At 45.4% G+C, this 27,035-nt stretch overlaps 1 protein-coding gene across 2 annotated transcripts; it reads left to right on the top strand.

The window, feature by feature from the left end:
* The first annotated feature begins 155 nt into the window (after positions 1-155).
* Positions 156-22,845, top strand: LOC117039245. 2 transcript variants are annotated; one of them, XM_033136335.1, is made up of 2 exons: positions 156-345; positions 21,545-22,845. In XM_033136335.1, the coding sequence occupies exons 1-2, from the start codon at positions 160-162 to the stop codon at positions 22,688-22,690; spliced, it is 1,332 nt and encodes a 443-aa protein (XP_032992226.1). In that variant the 5' UTR covers positions 156-159; the 3' UTR covers positions 22,691-22,845. The 2 variants fall into 2 exon arrangements, with proteins under 2 accessions (XP_032992226.1, XP_032992227.1); XM_033136336.1 differs by lacking the exon at positions 156-345 and adding an exon at positions 20,185-20,293.
* Positions 22,846-27,035: the final 4,190 nt, after the last annotated feature.

Below are 27,035 nucleotides of genomic sequence, written 5' to 3' on the forward strand. Positions count from 1 at the left end.
TCACCCCCTAGAGAGGGCACTGTTCCCATGCACAGCAGAGCAAGCAAAGAGATGAAACACTTCTATTCCTTTCTTTCATAAGGAGCCTGCCTGTCATTATCGCCCAAACATCAGCAACAGCTTTCGTTTCCAAGCAGATTTGCTGGAGGCTGAGAGATAATGGGCATGGCATCAAATGCGCCGAGAGCATGTCAAATGGCTTATCGGGCGTGGGAGGAAGATTACAGCAGGGGAACACAAGTTATTGAGAAGGGAGATTCTACGGAAGAAAAAGAATTTTATTTGCCGAGTCAGGTACCTGGTTTCTCAAGTCTACAGACTGACGGAGGAAGCACTCAGGCTGAGGTATGTCCTACCCTATTTATCCGAGATCCTTTTAACTCAGTGAAAGAGGGGATGAAAGCTTACCCCAGAGGCCCTGGGATCTTTCAGTGAGTTTCTGGGGCGATTCCTCCATTTCCTGGTGGAAGAGGGAGGGTTCTCTGCTTGGCACAGAAAGCTCTGTCATATTCTTAGTGAGTGGGAGGCTATGGACAGGGGCCTTTGGGCATGACAACTTATGAAGGGGGGGCAGAAATCTTTGGTTCAAGGGATGAAACTAGGTGGGCATGCCTCTAAATCTGGGACCTAGCATTTTTCAGAGGAGTTGGGGTATGAGTTGTGCTTGGGTGTCCAGAGAAGCTGGCAAAGACAACAGGAAGGGGTTTATTGTGTGTCAAGGTCCCAAGGAGAAAGAGTATTATGCAGTGGGCAGAGGAAATGCCACTTTCCAGCTAGGATTGGAATATTAGAATTGTGGAGTTGGAAAGGGCCCAGTCCAACCCCCCGCAATGTAGGAATATGCAGCTGCCCCATACGGGGATCAAACCTGCAACCATGGGATTATCAGCACCACTCTCTAACCAGCTGAGCTATCCAGCTGATCATTATGGTCACTCAAGCATAGAGGGTGGAGAAAAGTGAAGCATTTAATGGGAGCTTCCATCTAGAGATGCTCCTCCCACTTTTCAATTCCCGTTGCCTGGTTGGTTGGGCTTAGGAGAGATGACCTTTTCCTTGTACCTACTTTTGTAAAACTATTTTTGATTTCTACGAGTGGTAATGGAATTCATACATGTGGTTGTGTAGCAGAATTATGCAAATTTGTCTGCTAAAACAAGGGCCAATAACTTCCTAACCAACTCACAGGGCAGTTGTAGGGATTAAATGAGGATGAGGAGAACCATATACACCACCTTGAGTTCCTTGGAGAATAAGTGAGGGAGAAATGGGGATTTCTGCCTCTGAACTATGGCATCCTCCCTGTGAAGCATTTTTCTGATACCCTGGTCTTGATTTTCCTCATCCAAGCCTACCATACTAAAACTCAAAGGCACCCTGGTTGTAACTGTCCAAGGATTCCGGCATCTGGTCAGTTCCAGGCCAAGCCAAATTCCTTTTAGATCCTCCAAGTGGAACAGGTTTTGTTGCTGTTCTCGTCCATTAAATAACATAATAGGGGGAGAGGGGGAAGGAACAAATTTTGTTCTTATTTGTTTTGTGGGGAACAAATAGTGCAGTCCAGCTATTCCCAGATCTTCATCGGGTGCATTAAATGTACAGTGAGGATGTGATCAAAATGTCACCAAAGCTCCATGGAATTCACCCACAACCAATAACGAAGCATAACTGTGATGGTTGACTGACCCAACCCAAAGAATGCTTACTAATGGTTTCTCAGCACCCTGGGGAAAAAAGTGTCGAGTTGGGTGCCACAGGATTCTCTTCTGGCTCTATTGTTGTGCAACATCCTTATAACATGACTTGGCTGAGGGAATTGAAGGAGTGTTCGTCCAATTTTCAGATGGCACCAAAATTGAGAGAGGTGGCTAATTCTACAGAAGACAGAATTGGGATCGAAGATGACTTTAACAGATTGGGGAACCGAGTCCAAACTAACACATTGAATTTCAATAGGGGCAAATGTAAGGTTCTGCACTTAGGCAGGAATAGCCACCCCCTGAGGCGCTTCTTCATGTGACTCCTCCAGGAGAGGTCTGAAGGGCCTTTTCTCCAGTGGCTCATTGCTTGTGGAATGCTCTCCCCAGGAAGGCTTGCCTGGCACCTTCATTACATATCATTAGGCGAGAAGCAAAAATGTTTCTAACAAGTTACAGGTGGGTAGCCATGTTGGTCTGCCATAGTCGAAACAAAATAGAAAATTATTTTCAGTAGCACCTTAGAGACCAACTGTGTTTGTTCTTGGTATGAGCTTTCGTGTGCATGCACATTTCTCATACCAAGAACAAACTTAGTTGGTCTCTAAGGTGCTACTGGAAAGAATTTTTTATTTTGTTTCTCTCTAACAAGGCATTTGGCTGATTAAAATTCTATGGCTTTTAAAAGTATCTATGGGGAGGGGGGGTTATTTATTTGTTTTCGTTTTATTATGAATTTTGTATTCTCGTTTTGCGCTTTCTGTTGCAAACCACCCTAGAATATTCGGATGAAGGGCAATAGGCAAATTAATTAATTAATAACCAGCAGCACAAATATAAGATAGGGGACAAATATAAGATAGCATACCACAGGCTTCACAAGAGTCAACAGTGTGATACAGCAGCAAAAAGGCTAATGCTATTCTAGGCTTCATCAACAGAAGTCTAGTGTCCAGATCAAGGAAAGTAATAGCACCACTCTATTCTGCCTTGGTCAGACCACGCCTGGAGTACTGTCTCCAGTTCTGGGCACTACAATTTAAGAAGGCTATTGAGAAGTTTGCAGAGGAGGGCTAGTAAAATTATCAATGGTCTGGAAACCAAGCCTTGTGAGGAACAGTTAGAATAATAGAATTCTAGAGCTAGAAGGGACACTGAGGATCATCTAGTCCAAACCTCTTGCAATGCAGAATATGCAGCTGTCCCGTACGGGGATCAAACCCGCAGCCTTGGTGTTATTAGCACCATGTTCTAACACTTGAGGGAGCTGGGTATGTTTAGCATGGGTAAGAGGAGACCGAGAGGAGATATGATACCCATCTTCAAATATCTAAAGGGATGTCCCGTGGAAGATGGAGGAAGCTTGTTTTCTCCTGTTCCAGAAGTTAGGACCAGCAACAAGGGCCTCAGTTTACAAGACAGGAGATTCTGACTAAACATCAGGAAGAACTTTCTGATGGTAAGAGCTGTTTGATAGTGGAACAGACTCCCTTGGGAGGTTGTGAACTCTCCTTCTTAGGAGGTTTTTAAGCAGAGGCTGGACAGCCATCTGCCATGGATAGCTTAGTTGAAATCCCTGCATTGCAGTGGGTTGAACTAGATCAGGCTCCCTCAACCTCGGCCCTCCAGATGTTTTGAGACTACAATTCCCAGCATTCCTGACCACTGGTCCTGCTAGCTAGGGATCATGGGAGTTGTAGGCCAAAAAACATCTGGAGGGTCCGAGGTTGAGGAAGCCTGAACTAGATGATCTTTGGGGTCCCTTCCAAATCTACAATTCAATGATGGAACAGAAGTGCACCTGCAGAAATAATTTGTTCTTTCCTGCCTCCCATAATTGGCTTCCCCCTAGACAGGTGCCTCAGTCACCATGTGCCTTGGAGACCTGTTGTCTCCCAGCCCTTGAATAATAGGTACGTCTCCCTAAATCATTAACTTCAACTCACTTTTTTGCTCTTGGCCCAGATGTGGTAATAATATACTAGACAGCAAGTTCTCATCTTCTTTCTTCCACAAAGACTGAAGTCGGGTGATTCATCAGAAAAATAAAGCAAGATGATTCTGCATGAAAGTCAGGGTGGAGTTTAAATAATTATAATTAATGACATTTTTATCCTAGTCTTTCCACAAGGAGCTCAAGAAATACCAGGTTCACAGTCTCCCCATCACCACAATTTTATCCTCATGGCAGTCCTAGGTTAGGTAGAATAGTGGCTGGCCCCAGGTCACACCCAGCTACTGTAGCTTCACAGCTAAGTGGGATTTGAACCCAGACTCACCACTGCTCATCAGGCTCTCTAACCACTATACTCCATAGACTACCACAGGTATAATCCTCGAATGAAGGGCAATATTCTACTCCGAAGGCATATGTCCTGACTTACTGTCATCTTGATACTTTTGGAAACCATAGCTCAGTGACTGAGCACATGCTGTACATGTTGAAGGTGCAAATCTCTAAGGTATCTAGATAGGATTGGAAAAGACTGGCCACTGTCTGGAAATCTGGAGACCCCGTGTAGACAGGCAAGCTGTGGTCCTTCAGATATTGTTGGACTCCAACTCTCACCAGCCCCAGACAATAGAGCCATTGGACTTGGATGAAAGGAGTTGGAGTTCAACAATATATTTGGACTCTCCATCTCCCATCAAACACAGCCAACATGACTAATGGTCAGGGATGAGTGGAGTCGTCCTCCAACAACATCTGGAGGGCCCCAGGCTCACCATCCCTGGTGCAGACAGCACTGAGCTTGGTGAACTAATTGTTTGATTTGGTAGAAGGTAGCTCATTTGCTACTGGTCCCATCACCTCCTGGCAAATAGAAGGGGAAGAAATGGAGGCAGTGAGAGATTTCACTTTCTTGGGTTCCATGATCACTGCAGATGGTGACAGCAGTCACGAAATCAGAAGACGCCTGCTTCTTGGGAGAAAAGCAATGACAAACCTAGACAGCATCTTAAAAAGCAAAGACATCACCTTGCCGACAAAGGTCCGTATAGTTAAAGCTATGGTTTTCCCAGTAGTAATGTACGGAAGTGAGAGCTGGACCATAAAGAAGGCTGATCGCCGTAGAATTGATGCTTTTGAATTATGGTGCTGGAGGAGACTCTTGAGAGTCCCGTGGACTGCAAGAAGATCAAACCTATCCATTCTCAAAGAAATCAGCCCTGAGTACTCACTAGAAGGACAGATCCTGAAGTTGAGGCTCCAGTACTTTGGCCACCTCATGAGAAGAGAAGACTCCCTAGAAAAGACCCTGATGTTGGGAAAGATGGAGGGCACAAGGAGAAGGGGACGACAGAGGATGAGATGGTTGGACAGTGTTCTTGAAGCTACTAACATGAGTTGGCCAAACTGCGAGAGGCAGTGAAGGATAGGCGTGCCTGGCGTACTCTGGTCCATGGGGTCACGAAGAGTCGGACACGACTGAACGACTGAACAACAACAACAAGCTCATTTGCTCCAATCTGCCAGCTCATGCATTTAGCTGCTTGTAGCAGTGGTGGGGCAGCATAAACACTACCGTCAGAGGCAGAATTCCAGTTACCGGGAATGGTGAGTTGCACTCAGGTTCTGCCCAGCGGCTTTCCATAGGCATCTGGTTGACTTCTATGAGAACAGGTTGCCATTGGCCTGATTCTTATGTTATTCACGCCAACCATGCCTAATGCAACTGAACCTGTTGTGGCCATTTGCATTACCTTCTCTTCAATGGCTGGAGGGAAGCCCATGGCTTGGATCATACCGCACATTATACTGAAGGTGTAGTAGGGAGAGGGGCTGCTTTGGTGAGTGTACGTGGAAGCGGGCCATAATTACCATGGGCTATTATGTGTGAGTACAGCTCACACATTTTAGCGAGTATTCTTGCTACACATCCTAAATTACACTCCACCCTCCAGCAGCTAAATGAAATAGAACATACGGTATGTGGGAGTTTGTAGTGTGCAATGCAGAGCTTTAATGGGCTTGTATCCTTCTAATAGACCTGATGTCTCATATCTTGGTTTGCCATAGTTACTGGAGAGACATTCATTTTTAATATGAACCTACCTAGTTCATGGGATCCAGGTGGCGCTGTGGGTTAAACCACAGAGTCTAGGGCTTGCTGATCAGAAGGTCGGCGGTTCGAATCCCTGCCACGGGGTGAGATCCCGTTGCTCAGTCCCAGCTCCTGCCCACCTAGTAGTTCGAAAGCATGTCAAAGTGCAAGTAGATAAATAGGGACTGCTCCGGCGGGAAGGTAAATGACATTTCCATGCGCTGCTCTGGTTCTCCAGAAGCGGCTTTGTCATGCTGGCCACATGACCCGGAAGCTGTCTGCGGACAAACACCGGCTCCCTCGGCCTATAGAGCGAGATGAGCACCGCAACCCCAGAGTCGGATACGACTGGACCGATTGGTCAGGGGACCCTTTACCTTTACCTAGTTGACGCTTCTTCAGATGCAGCTGTGCTGTGAGATTTCCACCTTTCCGAATACCCCCCCCCGCGCCATTCTCCAACCCAGTAATTAGTACAAAAAGTTGCATGTTAGAGGAGGAAGTAGTGTGCCTGTGGTATAGCGTTTAGAGTGTTGGACTAAGAAATGGGAGATACCAAGTTTCAAATCCCTGCTCTGCCGTGAAATTCTCTGAGTAACTTTGGGCCAGTCTTTCGACCTAACCTACCTCCCAGAATTGTTTTGAGGATAAAAATGGGGAGGAAGAGAGCGCTGTGACCACATTGAGCTCCTTAGAGGAAAAGAGGTATATAAATTTAATAAAACAATAGTCATATGTTTGTGAAAATAACAGGAAAGGGGGCATTCAATTGAAAACAATTGCTTGCGAAAATGAGTCTGCTCAGCAAGATTGCATAAAAAGTATGTATATCTGAAGCCACAGATTCCTTTGTCTGCACCAGTCCTATGACAATTCTTAGGCAACAAGGGGGGTGGAATGACAGCCCTCCTCACCACCACAAGGAAGGAGCACCGTAACACCATCCACAACTGGTGTGATCCTTTCTCTGTAAATTTAAACCTACAGGTTTCACCTCTCTCTTTTGTCTGTTTGGTCTTCCTGCCCCCTCTATATTGCCAATGCAGATGTGTTCATTGATAAAAAGCACTACAGCAAAACAATTGCTTTTGATGTGACTGCGTACACACCGTTGCATCAAGATCGCTTCTTTGTGCAATGCTTACTGACTTGCCTGTGAAATTGTGTGCGTTGAGCAACCACTTTTTGCAGGGAGGGGATAAAAGCAAAGTGGCAGATATGAAAATAGTTTGGTGTGCCATTTTTTTTTTTTTTATCCCTAACGTGCAGGGCATTGGTGCAGATCTGCATCAATGAAATATCGTTGGCCAACCCCACCCCCCACAACAAAAGCCACCTGGTTCTGATCATTTGCATCATTGCATCAAGATTCTCTTTCTATAGTATTTTGTCCAGGGCGGATCATTCCATTAGAATGGCAGTTTCCAATACTTTTGATATAGTGAATCGTGTATTCAAATTCAAATTCATTATTTATTATTATTTATTTATTACATTTATTATACGTCACACACAGCCTGGTTGGATGCAGAAACAACAATAACAAGAAAGCAATAATCCCCCCTTCCATGACACACTTCAAAGGGCATTGGGTGTCAACCAGCCAATCAGTCAAAGGCCTAGCTGAAGAGGAATGTTTCTGCCCGGCATCTAAAGATGAAGGCGCCAGCTGAACCTCCCCAGGGAGAGCATTCCACAAAAGAGGAGCCACTGCAGAGAAGGCCCCGTTCTCGTGTTGCCACCCTCCAGACCTCTCATGGAGGAGGCACACGAAGGAGGGCCTCAGAGGACGATCTCAGGGTCTGCATAGGTTCATATGGAGAGAGAAGGTCCATGAGGTAGTGCGGCCCTGAGCCATTTAAAGCTTTATAGGAGAAGGGGACGACAGAGGATGAGATGGTTGGACAGTGTTCTCGAAGCAACTAGCATGAGTTTGGCCAAACTGCGGGAGGCAGTGAAGGACAGGCGTGCCTGGCGTGCTCTGGTCCACGGGGTCACGAAGAGTCGGACACGACTGAACAACAAAAGATCAAAGACAACAGCAGGAATTGGGCCTGCTAAGTACTTGCAAAGTTATTCATAGTTTCTTTTAGGGGGATATAAGATCAACAACATTTGATTGCAGGATATTGCTTCATAAGCTATACATTTTTTATTCTAAGGCCAGATGACTTTGCATCAGAGGGATGCTGTAACAGTCACTCTAAATAACACTCTATATGAGCACCTTGAGTTGAATTGTCACCTACTTACTATTTATTTATTTATTTATTTATTTATTTATTTCCTACCCTTCACCCAAGATCCCAGGACAGATTACAACACTAAAAGGCCATTTTTACAAATGTGGACAGGCAACATGAATGTTTGTCACTCTTAAGGGATTTTGACCAGGATGTTAGCTGCAACTAGAATTTCAATTTCCCAGCCGTAGAAAACCTGGAAAGAAAATGCAATTGGCTGTTTCGCACAAGAACTTATATTCTTTGGCTTCTGCTGTGTGGGTGGGTAGTATTCATATAAACTGTGTGTTTCCAGGAAGTTCAGAATATCCAGAGTGCTTTTATGAAATACGGTGGAATTTTATTTCCTATAATTTGGATTTAGACACTCAACCATTCCATCTTCAGAAGCAGAGGTGCCTTGGTTTATATTGGTTTCTTTCTCTTGTCATTTATTTATTCTTTGCTTTTGCTTATTTCAGGGGTAGTCAACCTTTTTATGCCTGCCGCCCACTAATGCATCTTTCTTGATGGTGAAATTTCCTTACCGCCCACCAGTGCTCAATGGAAGGAGGATTCAGCTTGTGCCGCAGAACCCCCTACTGCCCACCTAGAATCCTGAAATGCCCACTAGTGGGCGGTAGGGACCAGGTTGGCAACCCCTGGCTTATTTTGTTGGCATCTGTCTGAGAGACAATGGAAGAGCGTGCCATTAGAGGTAAAGTCAAACTGTTGCAGAGTTACAGCGCCTGCTGTGGCCGTAGAGACCAATATGGGATAGATAAAGGTGAAACTCAAAAAATTAGAATAACGTGGAAAAGTCCATTTATGCAAGAAATTGTTTTCATTAGCTACTGGACTTTAATATATGAGATAGACTCATGACATGCAAAGCGAGATATGTCAAGCCTTTGCTTGTTATAATTGTGATGATTATGGCGTACAGCTGATGAAAACCCCAATGTTGAAATTGTTAATTTGGGGTTCTCATCAGCTGTACCCCATAATCATCACAATTATAACAAATAAAAGCTTGACATATCTCGCTTTGCATGTCATGAGTCTATCTCATATATTAATTTCACCTTTTAGGTTGAATTATTGAAAGGAATGAACCTTTCCACGATATTCTAATTTTTCAAGTTTCACCTGTATATTTTGTTACAGCTGGGGTAGAAGAAGGCATCTGGTTTCTCTTGTGCAGTTGCCCCATGCTTCTCCCAGTGATCATTTCTTCTCTGGTTATTACTGTGGATACAAGAACTGACTGTTTGTCTCTAGGCATTGCAGTTGTCTAGGCTGGGGGCTGTCTTGAGCATATGAGGTGCCGGGGTGAAAAGATCCACCCAGTGCTCCTCCCCTCGGTTGCCCAGTCCCAGGCGTGCAGGAGGGTGGAGACAGCCAGCCACCTCAGCATCTCGCTGGCTCGGTCACTCCCAAACTCGCAGTGCAGAGCCGCCTGCAGCAGAACAGCCCACTGTGGCACTCTGACCAATGGGCGGGCTCTTCCCCAGACTCAACTCTTGGGCCCCGGACTCTTGGCCTGGCGCCTCTGAGAGCCCGGCACCCGGGTGCCCCACACCCCTGCATCTATGGGTAAGACAGCCATGTTTGCAATGCAGAGTTGGCCTGCCTAGTCCCTGAAGCCTTCACCCTGTAAAGCACATCCTTGGGTATCCTGCCATCTTCCATTCTATGCACATGACCAAGTCAGCACGGATGTCTCTGAGACTGCAGTGTAAACATGCTGGGCATGTGGGCTTGGAAGAGCACATCTTTGTTTGAGACTCTGTGCTGTCATGTGATGCCCCAAATCTTCCTGATGCTGTATATATGAAAGGCAGTGAGGTATCACTCCTGGCGGGTGTCAGTTGCCCATGACTCACTTCCATAAAACAGCGTGCTCAACACACAAGCCCGGTAGACCTTCATCTTGGTATGAGAGCTTCTGCATTCACACACTGGGGAAACACCAATGTGCTGCATGTGGGTTTACCATAGGATCAGTTGGGCCACTGTTAGAACAGAACACTGGACTATGATGGATCTTTGGCCTGATTCAGCAGGTTCTTCCAATGTTCTTCTGTTTCTGCTGGTGGTAGGGATATGCAAAAGAACAGAAGCAACCCAATCCTGTAGCAACCTGCTGATTAGAAAATCTTTGCGGTTTGGTTAGGATTCAGGCAGTGTGGAACGTGGGACAGAATAAATTAGAGGAGGCAATTAAAGGAACAGGTTGAGGAATGGCCTTTCATCCCAACAGTTCCTGTGCTGACACTTGCAATGGCTCCTCACCCATCCCTCTCTACATGCTCCCCAAAGGTTTCTGCTTCTCTATTTATCTTCTTCCCCCCTCCCCCAACACGCTTTCTTATCTATCTCCCTGCCCAGCGGACCACCAGAGGAGGGACAAGATTACTCCTGTGAGAGGCCTGATCTGATCTCTTGCCCAGACCTCTTGAACATCAACCAAGAGCCACAAGTTGCCCACCCTTCTTTTAAGACTTCAGAATGTGTCCTGAAGTCACATGCGATGTAGTGGTTAAGAGCGGTAGACTCATAATCTGGGAAACCGGGTTCGCGTCTCCGCTCCTCCACATGCAGCTGCTGGGTGACCTTGGGCTAGTCACGCTTCTTTGAAGTCTCTCAGCCCCACTCACCTCACAGAGTGTTTGTTGTGGGGGAGGAAGGGAAAGGAGAATGTTAGCCACTTTGAGACTCCTTCGAGTAGTGATAAAGCGGGATATCAAATCCAAACACTACTTCTTCTTCTTCTTCTTCTTCTTCTTCTTCTTCTTCTTCTTCTTCTTCTTCTTCCTCCTCCTCCTCCTCCTCCTCTTCTTCTTCTTCTTCTTCTTCTTCTTCTTCTTCTTCTTCACATATGGTGGAACATTCAGAGACCGCATGAAGCTTGATGTAGGGGGGAAATGGAGTGTCATTTGAATAATCTCTCAGATGTGGTTGAAAAATAAATAAATGGGGCTGGGTCAGGGAGTTTCTGCAAATCATTTTCGCTCAGGGGTATCTTCTGAGTTAGGCAAAAGAAAAGCCTATGCAATTGACTTCTCCCAAATGATTCCCATAAAGAACACGAGGGGCCAATGCACTGCGGTCAGAGAGTTGGCTTTGAGGTTAGGCTAATAATAAAGCCCATGAAGCAATGTGTTCTCAATTGTTCCTGACTATAAAACAGCCACCTGTGTAAGACAAACATCACGTCTCGTCCAAAAAATAAAAAAGCAGAAGATCACAAGCAGGTTTCCCGACAATTAGAGCAAATTGAGCGGCGTGGAGCAAATTTTGGCCGGGATATAATTAAGACCTTTGCGTTCAAAGGCTGTCTCATCCCCTTAAGGCTGTCTGAGAATCTTTATAAAAGCTTGCCATGGCTCTTAAAAAGAGCTTATTTGAATCCAGCCGCGGAGGGAACCAGGTAAGCCTGATTTGACATGAGCTTGCTTATGATGCTTCTGTGACTGTTTCCGTTCTGAATTGCCCCCAAACAACAAGGAGCCCATTTAGGACCTGCTAACTTTGTGAGAAGTCCAGTTGACTGAAATGGGAGCACCCTGGATTAAAACAAGAATGCTTCTTCAAGTGTCTTGAATGGCTCAGATAGAGCACCTGTTGTGCAAGCAGAACGCCCAAGGTCAAATCGCTGGCATTTTTAGGTAAGGATTGGAGGGACCCCTGCCTAAAATCCTGGAAGGCAAGTGCTACTCATTGTAGACAGTATTGAGGTAGATGGACCAGTGATCTAACTCAATATAAGGCAGCTTCCTCTATTCTTGTGTAAGCACACTTCTTCTTTGTAATGCTTCAGTTGATAGTCAACTTGTTTGCCCCTTTTACGTCCTTTCACATCAGTCAAAATCTGGACTATTGACAGCTGCCTTTTTATCCATGACTTGTTTAATTGTTTAAGGAAGGACATAGCACTCATAACTACTGGATATTACTAGATTCCACAGGATTGGACAAGATAACTCTTTGGATCCCTTCCAACTCTACAATTCTGTGGATCCTAAGATTAGATACCTTAAGGAAACTCAAGGAAGAAAAATTGTTTTTCCTATCCTACCTCCTACACCCCCTAAAAAACTTCTCCAGAGAATCAGAGAGGTCCTCCTAGGATGGTTTGCTGGGTTTTGCTGGGGGAAGAGGGACTGTTTGAAACCAGGCTTAGAATCTAAAATGAGTTGAGTAAGGTCATGACAAGGAAGCTTCCCACTGCTTGCTTCCTTCATGAACCTCCCTCTTCATTCCACAATGGTCTGGAGGGCCCCCTCCCCCAGGTCACAGGTAGCTTCAGAGGGGACAAGGGAGTAGAAGCTTTCCTTCTGTGAACTTCCTTCACTAAATACATCTTGGGATCCAAGCCATTAAGGTTTAAATCTGAGTAGGCATGCATGTGTTTTGCTGCACATGACTGTCTGTTGGTGTTCGCTACAACTGGCAGCGGAAAAAAGTCACAATTCAGTGATGCTTCTGGGAAACCATAGGATGAATCTTTGCAAACTTTTTCTTCCTCTTAATACACCTTCTTATTCTTATTGTTCTCACTGTAGTTGTTTTTGGTGGTGGTGATAAAAGTACAGGAGAAACTCGAAAAATCAGAATACCGTGGAAAGGTTCATTTCTTTCAGTAATTCAACTTAAAAGGTGAAACTAATATATGAGATAGACTCATGACATGCAAAGCGAGATATGCCAAGCCTTTGTTTGTTATAATTGTGATGATTATGGCGTACAGCTGAAGAGAACCCCAACTTAACAATTTCAACTTTGGGGTTTTCATCAGCTGCGCGCCATAATCATCACAATTATAACAAGCAAAGGCTTGACATATCTCGCTTTGCATGTCATGAGTCTATCTCATATATTAAACTCCAGCAGCTAATGAAAACAATTGCTTACATAAATGGACTTTTTCATGATATTCTGATTTTTCGAGTTTCACCTGTATAGCTGAGAAACAGGGGTGGGGGAGAAATTCCAGGAAAACCCCATAAGTCATTCAGAGAAGGAATCCCCCAGTGGATTCTGAATTTCACTTCCATCATTCCAATGTGGTCTTCATTCCCCTCTCTGTATTTTGACTGGAACGTACTGTAGGAAGCAGCCTTTTACTGTGTTTGACAACTGGTCGATCTAGCTCAGTATTGTCTACACCAGGCATCCCCAAATTCAGCCCTCCAGATGTTTTGGGACTACAACTCCCATCACCCCTAGGTAACAGGACCAGTGGCGAGGGATGATGGGAATTGTAGTCCCAAAACTTCTGGAGGGCCAAGTTTGGGGGTGCCTGGTCTACACTGACTGGCAACTACCTTTCCCAGCCCTACCTGGAAATGCTGAGGGCTTCACCTGGGGCTGTCTGCCTGCGAAGCTGATGCTCTACCACTGAGCTACCACCCTTTCCCATGACCTCCCTTCCTGACGGCCTCATCCTGCTATGCTCTCTTTCTGTCTCCTTCCACGTTTGATTTTCATGGCTAATAATCAAGATATTCTTAATGGCACAAAGACAACCACATCTACAAATTCCTCCATTGATTCCCATTTGGCTAAAAATCGCACCCTGCTTTGGAAAATACAAATTGTGATGGCCTGCCATTCATATATTCTTTTTCTTTTTTAATTTTTTTAATTCACTTTCATTTTTAACAATTACCATCATAATCATTTTACAAGTAGGATAATAATAATAATAATAATAATAATAATAATAATAATAATAATAATAATAATAATAATAATAATAATAATAAACTTTATTCACATAGCCAGCAGCCATTGCAACAAAAGATGCACAATGTTCAGTTAAAAACAATAGTGGATAAAAAAAGATCAAATGTTTATGATTGTCGTTCAAATAGTGGCCCTTATCATAATCCCAAGACTTCCCTCCACCCCTCCATGGTTTCCCTAAATATTCTTTTCAAACTGCATCGTATCATATCTTCCACATTTTCTTAAAACTGAGTTGTAACCATAATTCTCGCTTCATTGCAAGTGTGTGTGTGTTTTTTGGTTGTTTTTTTTTACAATCCTGCCAATGTTTTTAATTGTTTACAGTGTTCTTTCAGACTGGTGTTTTTGTTTTGTTTTTATGTAATTATTTATTTTGGTAGTTGTGTTCTCTTATTGATGCAATAAGAGTGACTTACACTGTGGCATTATCCTGCTTTATGAGCCGTTCTGTGGTGTATCTCTATTGCTACTGCGTTATCTGGAGGGGCACTCTTGTGCTATAGTTCAAGAAAAGAGGAGCAAAACGTTAACAGGAGCATCTGTGGTGCAAAAACTTACAGGATATCAGCAAGGAGTTATGGGCTGTGCAGCAGTTGGAAAGAAAGCTATATACCCACCCCTTAAACTCTTGCTGTTGTAATTAGTATCGAAAGTGAATAATCACCCAAATAATCACAAACTGGCAATACAGTAGTAATAAGGGCATCCTGAGGGGACTCTGGTCAAGAATGGAGAAACTGTGGACCCCTAGATTTTCCCCAGTTACAGGTAGGTAGCCGTGTTGGTCTGCCATAGTAAAAAAAAAATCTAAATAAAAATGAAAAATGAAAAATTCCTTCCAGTGGCACCTTAGAGACCAACTAAGTTTGTTCTTGGTATGAGCTTTCGTGTGCATGCACACTTCTTCAGATGCATGCATGCACACAAAAGCTCATACCAAGAACGAACATAGTTGGTCTCTAAGGTGCTACTGGAAGGATTTTTAAATTTTTTATTTAGATTTTTTCCGGTATCCAAATCCCATCAGTCCCGGTAGCACTGTGAATGGTCAGGGATGCTGGGAGACACAGCCCAACAGCTCCTGAAAAGTCACATATTTCCTGTCGCTGACTTGCACCCAGTTCTTTGATGTCAACCATAGTATGGGTTTTGCTGTTAGCAGTCTAAAATTTACAGGGAGATCTTAAATGGGAGTGATGTGCTTTCACTTTAATTAAAAATGAGCAAAGAACTGGTTTACATCAAGGAAACTTGAAGTTCCCCCCTCTGGCAAACATATCCCAGTAAACACAACAGATTAATCCCATGCTCTGTGTATTCATTTCATCCAAGGCTTCTCCAAACCAACTCATTTATTTGTTCAGAAGTCAAAGCGTTGCTTTTGGAAACCCGCCTAAACTGGTTCTTGAGATGATGAGACTAGCCCTTTAGCAATTAAGATAGCTTCTGGAACGCCACCCACACCCTGTTCACCACACTCTCATTTCTCTCAAATGCTCTCTGAATTGTCAAGGTAGCTTCCCTTTCGACAGAGGAGTTTATTTTACAAATCCATCTATTTATTTTGATCGTTTGTACACTACTTAACTGCAGTCATCTGTGGTATGCTAAAGAAATACCAATGGGATAAACTCAGAAATGACTTAAGGCACCTGCTGATTTTTAAGAAGTCTTTTCCCGCAAGGTGGTGGAAGTTCAACAGGGAGGTGGCTTGCTGATCTCAGCAGGGAGGGAGCGCCATAGAACTGGTTCCACCATAACTGAACGCACAGCTCCTGGTGGATTCAAGCAACACAGCATTTGCATTTTGCAATAGATAGCGTAGAGAGGATTTGCATTCTTATTTCTGTGAAATGGGTACGCAGATTCCCCCCCCCCCCGGTCTTGCATCACTCCTGGTGGATTCAACAACACAGCATTTGCATTTTGCAATAGATAGCGTAGAGAGGATTTGCATTATTTCTGTGAAATGGGTACGCTGATTTTTCCCCCCTGTCTTGCATCAGTCACAGTTGTGTGTGGCCATCCCGTTCCCACCTTTCACTCCAGCAGTGGATGATTCAGATAAGCAGACTACGCCCATCTTGGAGCTTACTCAGAGATTCTCTCCTTTATGTATTGCTACACCTCTGCTACCCATGCCCTCATTTCACGGCATATATCGAGGTGTGCAGCCTGCTAGGTAGGTTCCCCTCAATCACAATGGCCTCGCTCAGGAATAATAATAATAATAAATTTATACCCCACCCATCTGGCTGGGTTTCCCCAGCCACTCTGGGCGGCTTCCAACAAAATATCAAAATACAATACAGTCATACCTAGAGTTGTGTAGGCTCCATGTTGCATACGTTCAACTTACGGACCTCCGCGAACCGGAAGTCCTCCCCAGAGCATGCGCGATGCGCAGGTGCGCAGAAGCATTCTGCACACTTTGCGCATGCACATAAGTGCAAAAACACACGAACTTTCAGGTTTTTTGTTTTTTGGGGGGGCGTTCGTGTTAAGCACGCCCGAGTTACATAGCGCGATCCGGAACGGATCGTGTGCGTAATACGGGGTACCACTGTAGTCCTTCAGATATTAAAAGCTTCCCTAAACAGGGCTGCCTTCAGATGTCTTCTCAAAGTCTGGTAGTTGTTGTTTTTTCCTTTCACATCTGGTGGGAGGGTGTTCCACAGGGCGGGCGCCACTACCGAGAAGGCCCTCTGCCTGGTTCCCTGTAATTTCGCATCTCGCAGTGAGGGAACCACCAGAAGGCCCTCAGTGCTGGACCTCAGTGTCCGGCCAGAGTGATGGGGGTGGAGATGCTCCTTCAGGTATACTGGGCCGAGGCCATTTAGGGGTTAAAAGGTCAGCACCAACACTTTGAATTGTGCTCGGAAACATACTGGGAGCCAATAGAGGTCTTTCAAGACCGGTGTTATGTGGTCTCGGTGGCTGCTCCCAGTCACCAGTCTAGCTGCCGCATTCTGGATTAGTTGTAGTTTCGAGGTCACCTTCAAAGGTAGCCCCACCTAGAGCGCATTGCACTAGTTCAAGCAGGAGATAACTAGAACAAGGAAGGAGAGGGATGGAGGTTCTCTGGTTCCTCCTTGACCTCTTCCTGATGAGACTTCTGTGCCAGTTTCACAGTGAGGCATTTAGGCAATTTCAAGTTCTAGGCAGCATGGGAGGGATCCCCTTTTCAGAAGGTGAGTCACTCCTGATGTATTGGAGGGTTCTTCTTCTCATTAAGACCATTAGAAGAGGTCAAAGGTGAATCCCATTCAGCATCCTGTTCTCATGGTGGCTAAGCAGAACACAGGAAGATGCCATATACCAAATCAGACCATTAGTCTATTTACTGGTAATTCTATATTGCATGCCAAGGCCCTGGGCCCCGCAGTTCCCTTATATAATAAACACACGGACATGAATATTTTAGGTTAATGGGATAAAATAGGCCACAACTTTATTGGTTACAGATTTGAGCGGTTTGGCTTAGGCATTGGGTGAAACCAGACTATATCCTGACTCTTGCCTGTCTGGAGGGAGTCTCACTAAGGGTAAACCACCAGTAGGGGGAGCCCTATGACATACGTCAAATCGGGGGCCCCCTAGGGTCCCCCGGCGGGGTCGTGGCATGACCCTAGCCCACGTGCAAGCTTGGGACAGGATCCACACCCCTTGATCCCTTTAATAGGATACCCTTATTGAGGAGGGACAGCAAAAGGAGGACGCCCCCCCCAGCCACGCCGCAGCTTAAACGGCCTGTAATTATTATTATTATTATTATTATTATTATTATTATTATTATTATTATTATTATTTATACCCCACCCATCTGGCTGGGTTTCCCCAGCCACTCTGGGCGGCTCCCAACAGAATATTACAAATAGAATCAAACATTTTGATCAAACAATCAAAAAAATTCCCTAAACAGGGCTGCCTTCGGATATCTTCAGATGTCTTCTAAAAGTCAGATAGTTGTTTATTTCCTTGACATTTGATGGAAAGGTGTTTCATAGGGCGGGCGACTCTACCGAGAAGGCCCTTTGTAGCCACACCCCCGGCCATGCCGATTGAACAGCTGGGGGTGTGACGCAGCCGGGAGTCCCCATGACACGGGCGACACCCCTCCGTCCTCCAGCTGGGTCGTTGAGAGGTCCCGGATGCTGTGCCGCAGCACTGCCCACCGGGTAAAGGGAGCGGATTTGTCTGCACTGAGTGTCAGTGGCTCTCCAGAAGTTCAGACTGGGTTTTCTTCCAGCCCTGCCTGGAGATGCTGCGGACCGAACTTGGAACCTATCTGGATATAACACAGATGTTCTACAACTATGGATCTTCCCTTAAAAATAATTCTAAGATTCTAGTCCTCATCATTCTGAATAATGAGCTGTCATAAACAGAAATATGAAAAACTGCATTAGTCCAAGTCAAAACCATTGATCCATCTAGTTCAGTATGGTCTAGACTGACTGTCAGTGGATCTCCCAAGATTTCTGCCTCTTTCAACCCTCCCTGGAGATGCCAGTGATAGAAATTGGGGTTCATTTGTATGCAAAGCAATTTCTTTCCCATCAAACTTTGTTTATTTATACTGGATTTTATGTTGATGTGTTTTATTGTTTTACATTTTTAGACTTTGTATTGGAAACTGCCTTGAGATGACAGTCTAATGAAGAGCAGTCCATAAACTGGGTTAATAAGCAAACGAATGAATTCCTTGAATTTACGAGGCACCCTAATTAAACAATAATAATAGTTCTATGGGCGTTGTGCTTGGGAAAAGAGTCAAAACTAAAGCATGCCATGAAACAACTCAATGAAATCACTGCATGAATAAAAACCACCTCTGCAACAGTAGAATTATTGCATTCAGATGCAAAACTGAATGTTGACACACATAAAAATGCCGTCATCCAATCTAACAAGACACAGACCAGCTATGGAAGCTGAAACCAGCCAGATTTTCATTATTCTGCACAAACTAAAAAAAGAAAAGAAAAGAATAACAAGGATGTTAAGAGATATGAATAGATCTTAAATAGACTGGCATTCTAAAAATAAAAGCTATGCGTTGGAGAACATTCCACACAGGTAGGGGAGCCAGGCTGACTCAGAAGATTTGGGAAATTACAATATCCCCACACAAACATTCCATATAGAGAAGTTGGCTGCACTAATAGCTACCTCATCATTGGCAATCGTATGCCATCCCCCACAGAACCTGAGGGTAGCAGGTAAGTTAGGAACTGCCTTATATGGAGTCAGACCCTTCATGCATCTAGCTCACCATCGTCTGCAAGGACCGACAGTGGCTCTCCGGGGTTTCAGGCAGGGAATCCTACCTGGAGATGACGGGGATGGAACCACTGAACTATGCAGCCCTCACCTTCAAAATAACAGGAAGATTCCAGTCCTCCAAAAAAGGACTGATTTAGAAAATAGGAACATAGAGAGGACAAGCTTGTCTTCTGCTCTGGAGGGCAAGGCTCAAACCAATGGTTTCAATTTACAAGAAGGGAGATTCGGACTCAACCTCAGGAAGAACTTTCTGACAGTAAGAGCCATTCGACAGTGGAATGGTCTCCTTCGGGAGGTGGTGGACTCTCCTTCCTTGGCGGTTTTTAAGCAGAGGTTGGGTGGCCACCTGTCATGGATGCTTTAGCTGAGATTCCTGCATTGCAAGGATTTGCACTAGATGACCCTTGGGAACTTTTCCAGCTCTACAATTCTATGATTCTAAGCTAGCTTATGCAGAGCCCAACCATTGGTGTCTATACTGATTGGCAGCAGCTCTTCACCCAACATAGAGAAATCTCCTTTATACCAAATCAGGCCATTGGTCCATTTAGGTCAGTACTGTCTCTAAGGTGACTGGTTGTGTTTCTCCATAATTTCAGACAAGGCTTCTTTTCCAGTCCTATCTGAAGATGCTAGGGACTGAACTTAGGACCTTCTGCATTCAAAACACATGCTCTACTACTGAGCTATGGCCCTTTCCTGGGTTGTTGTTTAGGGGGGCAAGCTGCCAAGCACCCCCCCCCCAATAATGCTTGCCGCACGCTGCAGGACTGACCCTGCAGAGTGTGGAGGGCACAGTCAATGGCACTGCTGATTTAGCTCAAACTTTGGTGAAGTTTGCTGAACTGAACTATTTTCTTTGGGGGTGGGTAATTTAGTCTTCCATTTGAAAGCCTGACTGGGGAATTTCACCCTATCATTTCTTTTGAAGTCCAACCCTTAATATAGACACACCTTTCCCAGCCTCTAATTTAGAAACCACAAATGCTTCTTCTTTCCCTTTGACTTGTTTCCTCATTGTAGAAACACCCTTCTTGTAGATGACTTTCCTCCCCTAACCGGTCTGTCCTTGCATCTACTTCTATGATGCATCCCTGATCTCATCTGGGCCTTTCAAGAGTTGCTGCTTGGGCTGGTGAGACATAATTAGAAATGCTGAGAAAGGGAGAGAGAGAGAGAAATAATCAGGGAGTGCCTGAGCTCTCCTAACACATATAAAGCCAGGGGAAATAGCCCTGTAACTCCACATAGGTGATGAGTTCCTTAGTGTCGAGCAAGAGTGAAGCAGGTATGTACCAAATTCACAATGCTCCTCATTGAATTGGACTCTCAAAGAAGTCAAGGAATCAGAGGAAGGAAGGAAGGAAGGAAGGAAGGAAGGAAGGAAGGAAGGAAGGGGAAACTGTGAGCAGGAAAAGGGACATAGGGAGGATAGTGTATCCTTTGGAATGTGACCTGCACCCAGAGGAAAGGATGTTTCCAAAATGGCCATGGGCTGCTTTATGTAAGCAAGTCACCATAATAACCAGCCATGCAAACCATGCGGAAGGCGGAAGGAATTTAAATAGGTCATTAGGAATGTCACAAAGAATCCCAGGCAGGCAGGAAAGGCTTCATTTGGAGCAACTGAGGCAGGCTGGTGATTTGTGAGCAAGTGCAATTGCCATTTCCAGCGGGAAGTGAGTGTCAGAGAGCCACGGGGCCTGGTTCCCTAGATTCTTCCCTGGTCTCCCCAAAATTCCAAGAACAGCCACCAGTCTTGTCCAGGCACATGAAGAGTTTGTAATGAATTTGGAGAGTCTTCCTTTTGTGTGGAGTTTTGAAGAACACAGATGGAAGGTTACTTATTAATTTACTATTTGCATCCCCCCCCACAACTCACAATACAACTTCTCTAGATGATTCTTATATTCAAGGATGGAAACACTGTGGCCCTTCTCCAGATGTTGTTGGACTCCAACTCCCAGCAGCCCCAGAAGCCATTCTGGCCAATAGTCAGAAGTGTTGATGGGAATTGTAGTCTAGGAAGATCTGCTGGGGTAAGACTATTTTTGTAGCCATAGGTGTAGGTAGGCTATTTTAGAATCTGGACTTCATAACCTTATAGGAAAGTGAGTAGGGAAACTGGTGCCCTCCAGATGTTCTTGAACTCCCATCAGCTCCAGCAACCAGCTTAGCTGATGACCAGGGATCATGAGAGTTGTATTCCAACAACATCTGGAGGGCCAATGGTTCCCCGACCCTGTTTTAAGTAGACAGACAACACTGGAAGAGGTTGGAAGAGGGTCTTCCCATTCCTGTTGACTTGGAACTTGGCCAAGAGTGAAATTCCAAGGTAAAATTGGGGGCTTTTAGGTTGTACAAAAGCATATGGGGAATTGAGAGAAAAAGCTACAATCACTTCTCTAAGACTAGTGGACTTTTTATGAGGATGGAAGTATGGTGGCTCCATCAAAGTATGTCCTTTTTAAAATAGCTTCAGAACACCAAACTAACTCTGATCTGTTTTCTGTCCCCCTGATCTATTTTCTGCCTCCAGGCTGAAATCCATCCCAACAGAATGTCCACCTCGGGTGTGAAGTGCGTCACCACACCATGTGTCACGTCGTGCCCGGATGCAAAAGTGGTGATACATCCACCACCGATGGTCCTCACTCTACCAGGACTGAGCCTCACCACAGCCCCTAACCAATGCCTGGTGGAAACCCAAACATCGTGTCTCACCAATGGCTCTGAGCTGTGCGGTGATGGATCTTCCACAGCACTTGTCACTAAATCCTCTGGTCTGCGTGCTGTTTCCGGTGGAGACACCCCGTGTTGTACGACCACCTGCCCTGACTCGCAAGTGGTGATACAGCCACCTCCTGTTTGCATTACAATCCCAGGTGCAGTCCTCACTAGCTACCCCAATGAATGCCTCATCCAGACATCAAACCCCTGTGTCCCTAGTGGTTCCCAGCCACATGCCCTCGCCCGCTCTACGTCAGTTTCTGACTGCTCCCTTACCCCACAGCGCATGTCTCGTTCTACCTCTGTCCCATGCGGTCTCAATAGCACACCAGCATGTGTGACACAAGGTCCTAGTTCCAAAGTGGTGATATATCCACCACCGATTGAGGTCACCATCCCTGGCCCAATTTTGGAAATTGCTGCAGAGGAGTGCTCAGTGGAGGTCTACAACCCATGTGACACTGCCGGTGCAATCACCAGTGGTGAAGAGCGATGTGCCATCACCAGTGGCGAAGAAGGGGAAGTCAAAACCCTGACGGCACGTGCCTTGTCCTGCACTAAAGTGTGTGGGGTGTTGGGTACTTCTTCTTCATGTGTCTCCCAAGGACCAGAGATGAAGATTGTCATCCAGCCCCCTCCAATTGAAGTTGAGCTTCCTGGACCAATCCTCCAAGTCTTCCCTGAAGCATGCAAAGTGGAAACAATTACCCCATGTGCTCCAGAGCCACAGGCACTGTGCAGCAACAGTGATCCAGCTACCTCAACAGCTCTTGCCACCAGGACCACCTCACTGTCCACCGTGAAACGTCCTCTGCCTGATTTGAGAAGGCCCGCCCGCCCTTGGGCTGAGATGTACAGCCGGTCCATAACTCCAAGGAGCATTTTGGCCAAGTCTTCCAGATTTTCCAAATATCACCATGGCTTCAGCTCTTCAAGCTATCAGTCATCTTACTGAATTCCTCCATGCGTATTGTACAAGAGACAGCTGGAATAAAGAGGTGGCCTTTGTGGCTTGGCTGATGAAGAAGAGCCTTCATCCCAAACACCTATCAAATAGATGGACAATATTATTTTCCCTTAAATTCTTTGAAAAAAACATAGCTAAGATGTGTTTTCTGTACTATTGCGCCCAGTTAGGGATCTAAGTGTACATTGTTGAAAACCCTGCATTCCATTGATTGTCGTGTTTACATGCCCTTAATTGTATCCTCTCTCTTTGGTCTTGTTTCTCTTGACGGGGCATCACAAATGAACAGAAGAAATGGTGCCTTATAGAGAGACCAGGGTGTGTCTCTGAATACCAGTTACTGGAATCAAAAGTGAGGAGGGTTGTTGTTTCACTTAGGTCCTGCTTGCGGGTTTCACAGAGGAATCTACTTGGCCACAGGAAACTGAATTAGGTGGGCCTTTGGCCTGATCAGCAGAGCTCTCCTTATGTCCAGCCCTGCTTTAATTTCATTTTGCTATTGTAGTGTAAATGGACCCATAATCTAATGTGAAATCAAGAGGCCGGGATCAGGTATCATCCCTAAGTATAGGTGATGGGCGGTCTTCAACTAATACTATTACATCATTGTAAGGATTTCTGCTTGTGCAATGAGACTTGCCCTCCTCTGTCCTGGCCCCTAAGTCTCCCCTAAACCTGCTCCAGAGGATTGGCAGAAGAACCCATTGGTCAGATTTAGGGGAGGAAAGGGGCAGGACATTCAATTGCACAAGCAGAAACCATTGAGCTAAACGTAACATTCACACGGCACTGTCATGGATTCAACCCACAAATCCTAAGCATCCTCACAAAAGACTTCACCTCAACAGCAGTTACTTCTGAGTAAACAACCACAGAGCCACAGGCTTCATAAGAGGTTCAATAGTCCATGCAGTGGGGGGAAATGGAGACTGGAAGATTTAGCTCATAGGTCGCATTGCGTTTTTAAATACTGATATATTTAAAACAATGTTTATCATAATTTAAAGAAAGCCTTGTTTTGATCACGTGTGAAATGTTGTTGTGTTTTGTTTTTAATTTAGTGAAAAATCCATTTGTCAAAATGCATATTTATCTAATAATAAAGCAAACAATGACTTCTCAAGCTGGTGTTTTATAATGCTTTTGTGCAACCAGGGTGGTGGTGGGTTTTTGGAAACCATGCCCTATGAGGAGTGGCTGAAAGAGCGTGGTCTTCATATATCTTAAGGGATGTAAGTCACACAGAATATGGAGCAGGCTTGCCCTCTAGAGGGCAGGACTAGATTGTCTCTAGCAAATTGAGATTCCAACCTGTCTGAAATTTCCCCGAAACAGGTAGAACTAGATCAGGGATGGGGAACCCCAGGTGCAGTGGGACAATTGCAGCCCTCAAGATTGTATACTGGACTCTTGGGACTCAGTCCAGGTCACACACCCTCCAGAAACATGTACCCTCCAACATTTCTCAGGTGAAAATAGGGACTGGTGGGGAAAACAGGGGCATTCCTCGATCAAATCAGAAGCTGTATTGGTTTTCATAATTTTGGGTCTGGGTCTGTCCCTGGGAAACAGGGACACTTGGTGTGTATGGAAACCCACCCATCACTGACCCTGTTTTGCAACCACATTGAGTGTTTCTGTCTGAATGGAATGTGCCTTTGAACTCTGGTCACACTGGATGGAGGATGGAGAGGGATGTGTGAGTGTGTGTGTTTTAGAAATTGGGATACCTTAAACAGGTGTCAGGCTTCAGGGAATCGACTCCCCACCCCCCATGGCAGTAGATAAGCAGAACAAAGGAAAATGAGTCTTCTTACCAGTTAGGAACTTTAATAATCACAGTGAGAGAACAAAGAACTCATCTCCTAGAATGGTAAAGGTAAAGGGACCCCTGACCTCAAGTCCAGTCGTGTCCGACTCTGGGGTTGTGGTGCTCATCTTGCTCTATAGGCCGAGGGAGCCGGCGTTTGTCTGCAGACAGCTTCTGGGTCACGTGGCCAGCATGACAAAGCCGCTTCTGGCAAACCAGAGCAGTGCACGGAAACGCCGTTTACCTTCCCACTGGAGTGGTACCTATTTATCTACTTGCACTTTGCCGTGCTTTTGAACTGCTAGGTGGGCAGGAGCTGGGACCGAACAATGGGAGCTCACCCCGTTGCAGGGATTCAAACCGCCGACCTTCTGATCAGCAAGCCCTAGACTCTGTGGTTTAACCGACAGCGCCACCTGGGTCCCTCCTAGAATGGTAGTGCTCCCAATTAAGAATTCCACCCCCTTATGTCCCTATTAATCCACTTCACTCCTGCGTCTTGTAATCTGATCTTGACCCCTCTGTGCTTTGTGTGCTTTCTGTTCTGCCACTTTCTGAGGTCTTCTTGACCTTGGGGAGAGCAGAGGAATACTTTCCAGAGAAAGTGAATCTGTTAATCCTCTCTCTCCCAGTGTTTCTTCTCCTAGCTGTTCCCCACCCAGTACTTCCCAGCTTCTGCCTTCTGAACTAGGTCCTTCTGCAAACCACTCTTCCAAATCTATAGTGTCCTCCTGCTCATGGGAAGATTCCTGATCTGAATCAGGAGCAGGGGAAGAGGGAAGGCTTCCACCATTCTTCCTCAGTGCTGCCCTCTTCAGAACAGTCCCTGACAACAGGTGAAATTTAAATATTCAGAGTGGTTTTGAAAGGGGTTAATTAGCTAACCTGTATATATTTACCTGAATGTATTGTTAGTCCAGAAGTATAAAAGTGCCTCTGTTAAGCTTTTCTGTATGAAACCTCTCTGTAAAGCTGTGAACTCTGATCTGCATTGCACTTCTTTCTGGCAAGCTATGACTAAGAGTCTAGAGATAACAGTAGTAGACCTTGCACAGAGAGTAACTGTCCTTGCACAGAGAGGAATTGTCTAGGTCACAGATAGGATGGCCTTGCTGAAGTGCACATGAACCAACTCAGGGCTAAATGTCATTTTGCCTTATATGTACAACAGGAAATGTACAACAGGAAATGTTCCTTATATGGACAAGAGGAAGATTCCTGGGGTGGGAAGAGAGCCAGGGAACTGTCTATAAGAACTGTCTGAAAATTGACTTTTTGTACTTGCTTGGCTGTACAAAACAACGCAGGTACCACTGCATACAGAAAATAAATCTTTCTCTCTCTGAAGCCAGCAGCCTCAGGTGTCTTTTCTGCTTCCAAGTTTTCTCACCGGGCGCAACCATGGGAACCCGTAGGGGCAAATAAGGCTCCAGTTTAACAATCAGTCCCTCTTCCCCATGGAACTCTGGGAATTCCAGCTCTGTGAGGCAGAATGGGAGGGACTACTAACAGCTCTCAGCAACCTTACCAAACTATAGCTCCCAGTATTCTTTGGGGAAAGCCATGACTGATTGAAGTAGTATCTTGGGCTTTAAATGTATGTGAGTGAATGGGTCCAAACATTTTTAAAAGACTGTACTGAGCATAGCCACGTATGCAAAGAAGCTACCGTGCATTTAGATCAGGGGTTGGCAACCTAAGGCCTATGGTGGCCCATGGGGGTCATTTAACCGGCCCATGGACCCCCGCCGCCTGCTCAGGGACCCCCACCGCCCACTCGGTTGCAGAGCAGAGCGGGGACCGCATTCCACGGCGTTGGCTGGCTTCCCATTGGCTGCAAGGAGCTCCTGCAGCCAATGGGAAGCTGCACACGCCTCCTCCGTGCCAGAAGGAGCACTGGAAATAGCGTTTGCACATCCATGCATGTGTATGTGCACTCCGGCCCACCGCGGTGTCTGCGGGACCATAAACCGGCCCAAGCCACAAAAACTTTGCCGACCCCTGATTTAGATGGATGGGACCTGCAATGAAAAGTTGCAGCAGGGAGTGCTTTGGTTCAAAACACCAATCAGCCATGCCTTTTCCAATGCTACTCGGTTCTATCCTCCCTTTCCTTCCCCTGCCCCCTCAACAGTCAGCCAGCATCTCATGTTGAATTAGCATGCTCAGTCTTCACTGGGCTATTTCTTGTTTCTTTGCTCCCTTTCCAGTTCCACCCTATTTGTTTTTATTTTTATTTTTTTGGTGTTTCTGTAAAATTTGGACCCTTCCCCATAAAACCATCTAAGCTCTCCCTCTGGTCACTTGAAAGAGGCAGTCACATTGGTTCTATAAAGATCCATACTCAGAGGATGAGTTTACTATTAGTGTACTGTACTTTCCTTTTTACTTAAAAGTATTGATATACTGTATGAGGGATGCGGGTGGCTCTGTCGTCTAAACCACTGAGCCTAGGACTTGCTGATCAGAAGGTCGGCGGTTTGAATCCCCGCAACTGGGTGAGCTCCCGTTGCTCGGTCCCAG

This window comes from Lacerta agilis, chromosome 17 (assembly GCF_009819535.1).
Source record: "Lacerta agilis isolate rLacAgi1 chromosome 17, rLacAgi1.pri, whole genome shotgun sequence".
Taxonomy (NCBI): Eukaryota; Metazoa; Chordata; class Lepidosauria; order Squamata; family Lacertidae; genus Lacerta; species Lacerta agilis.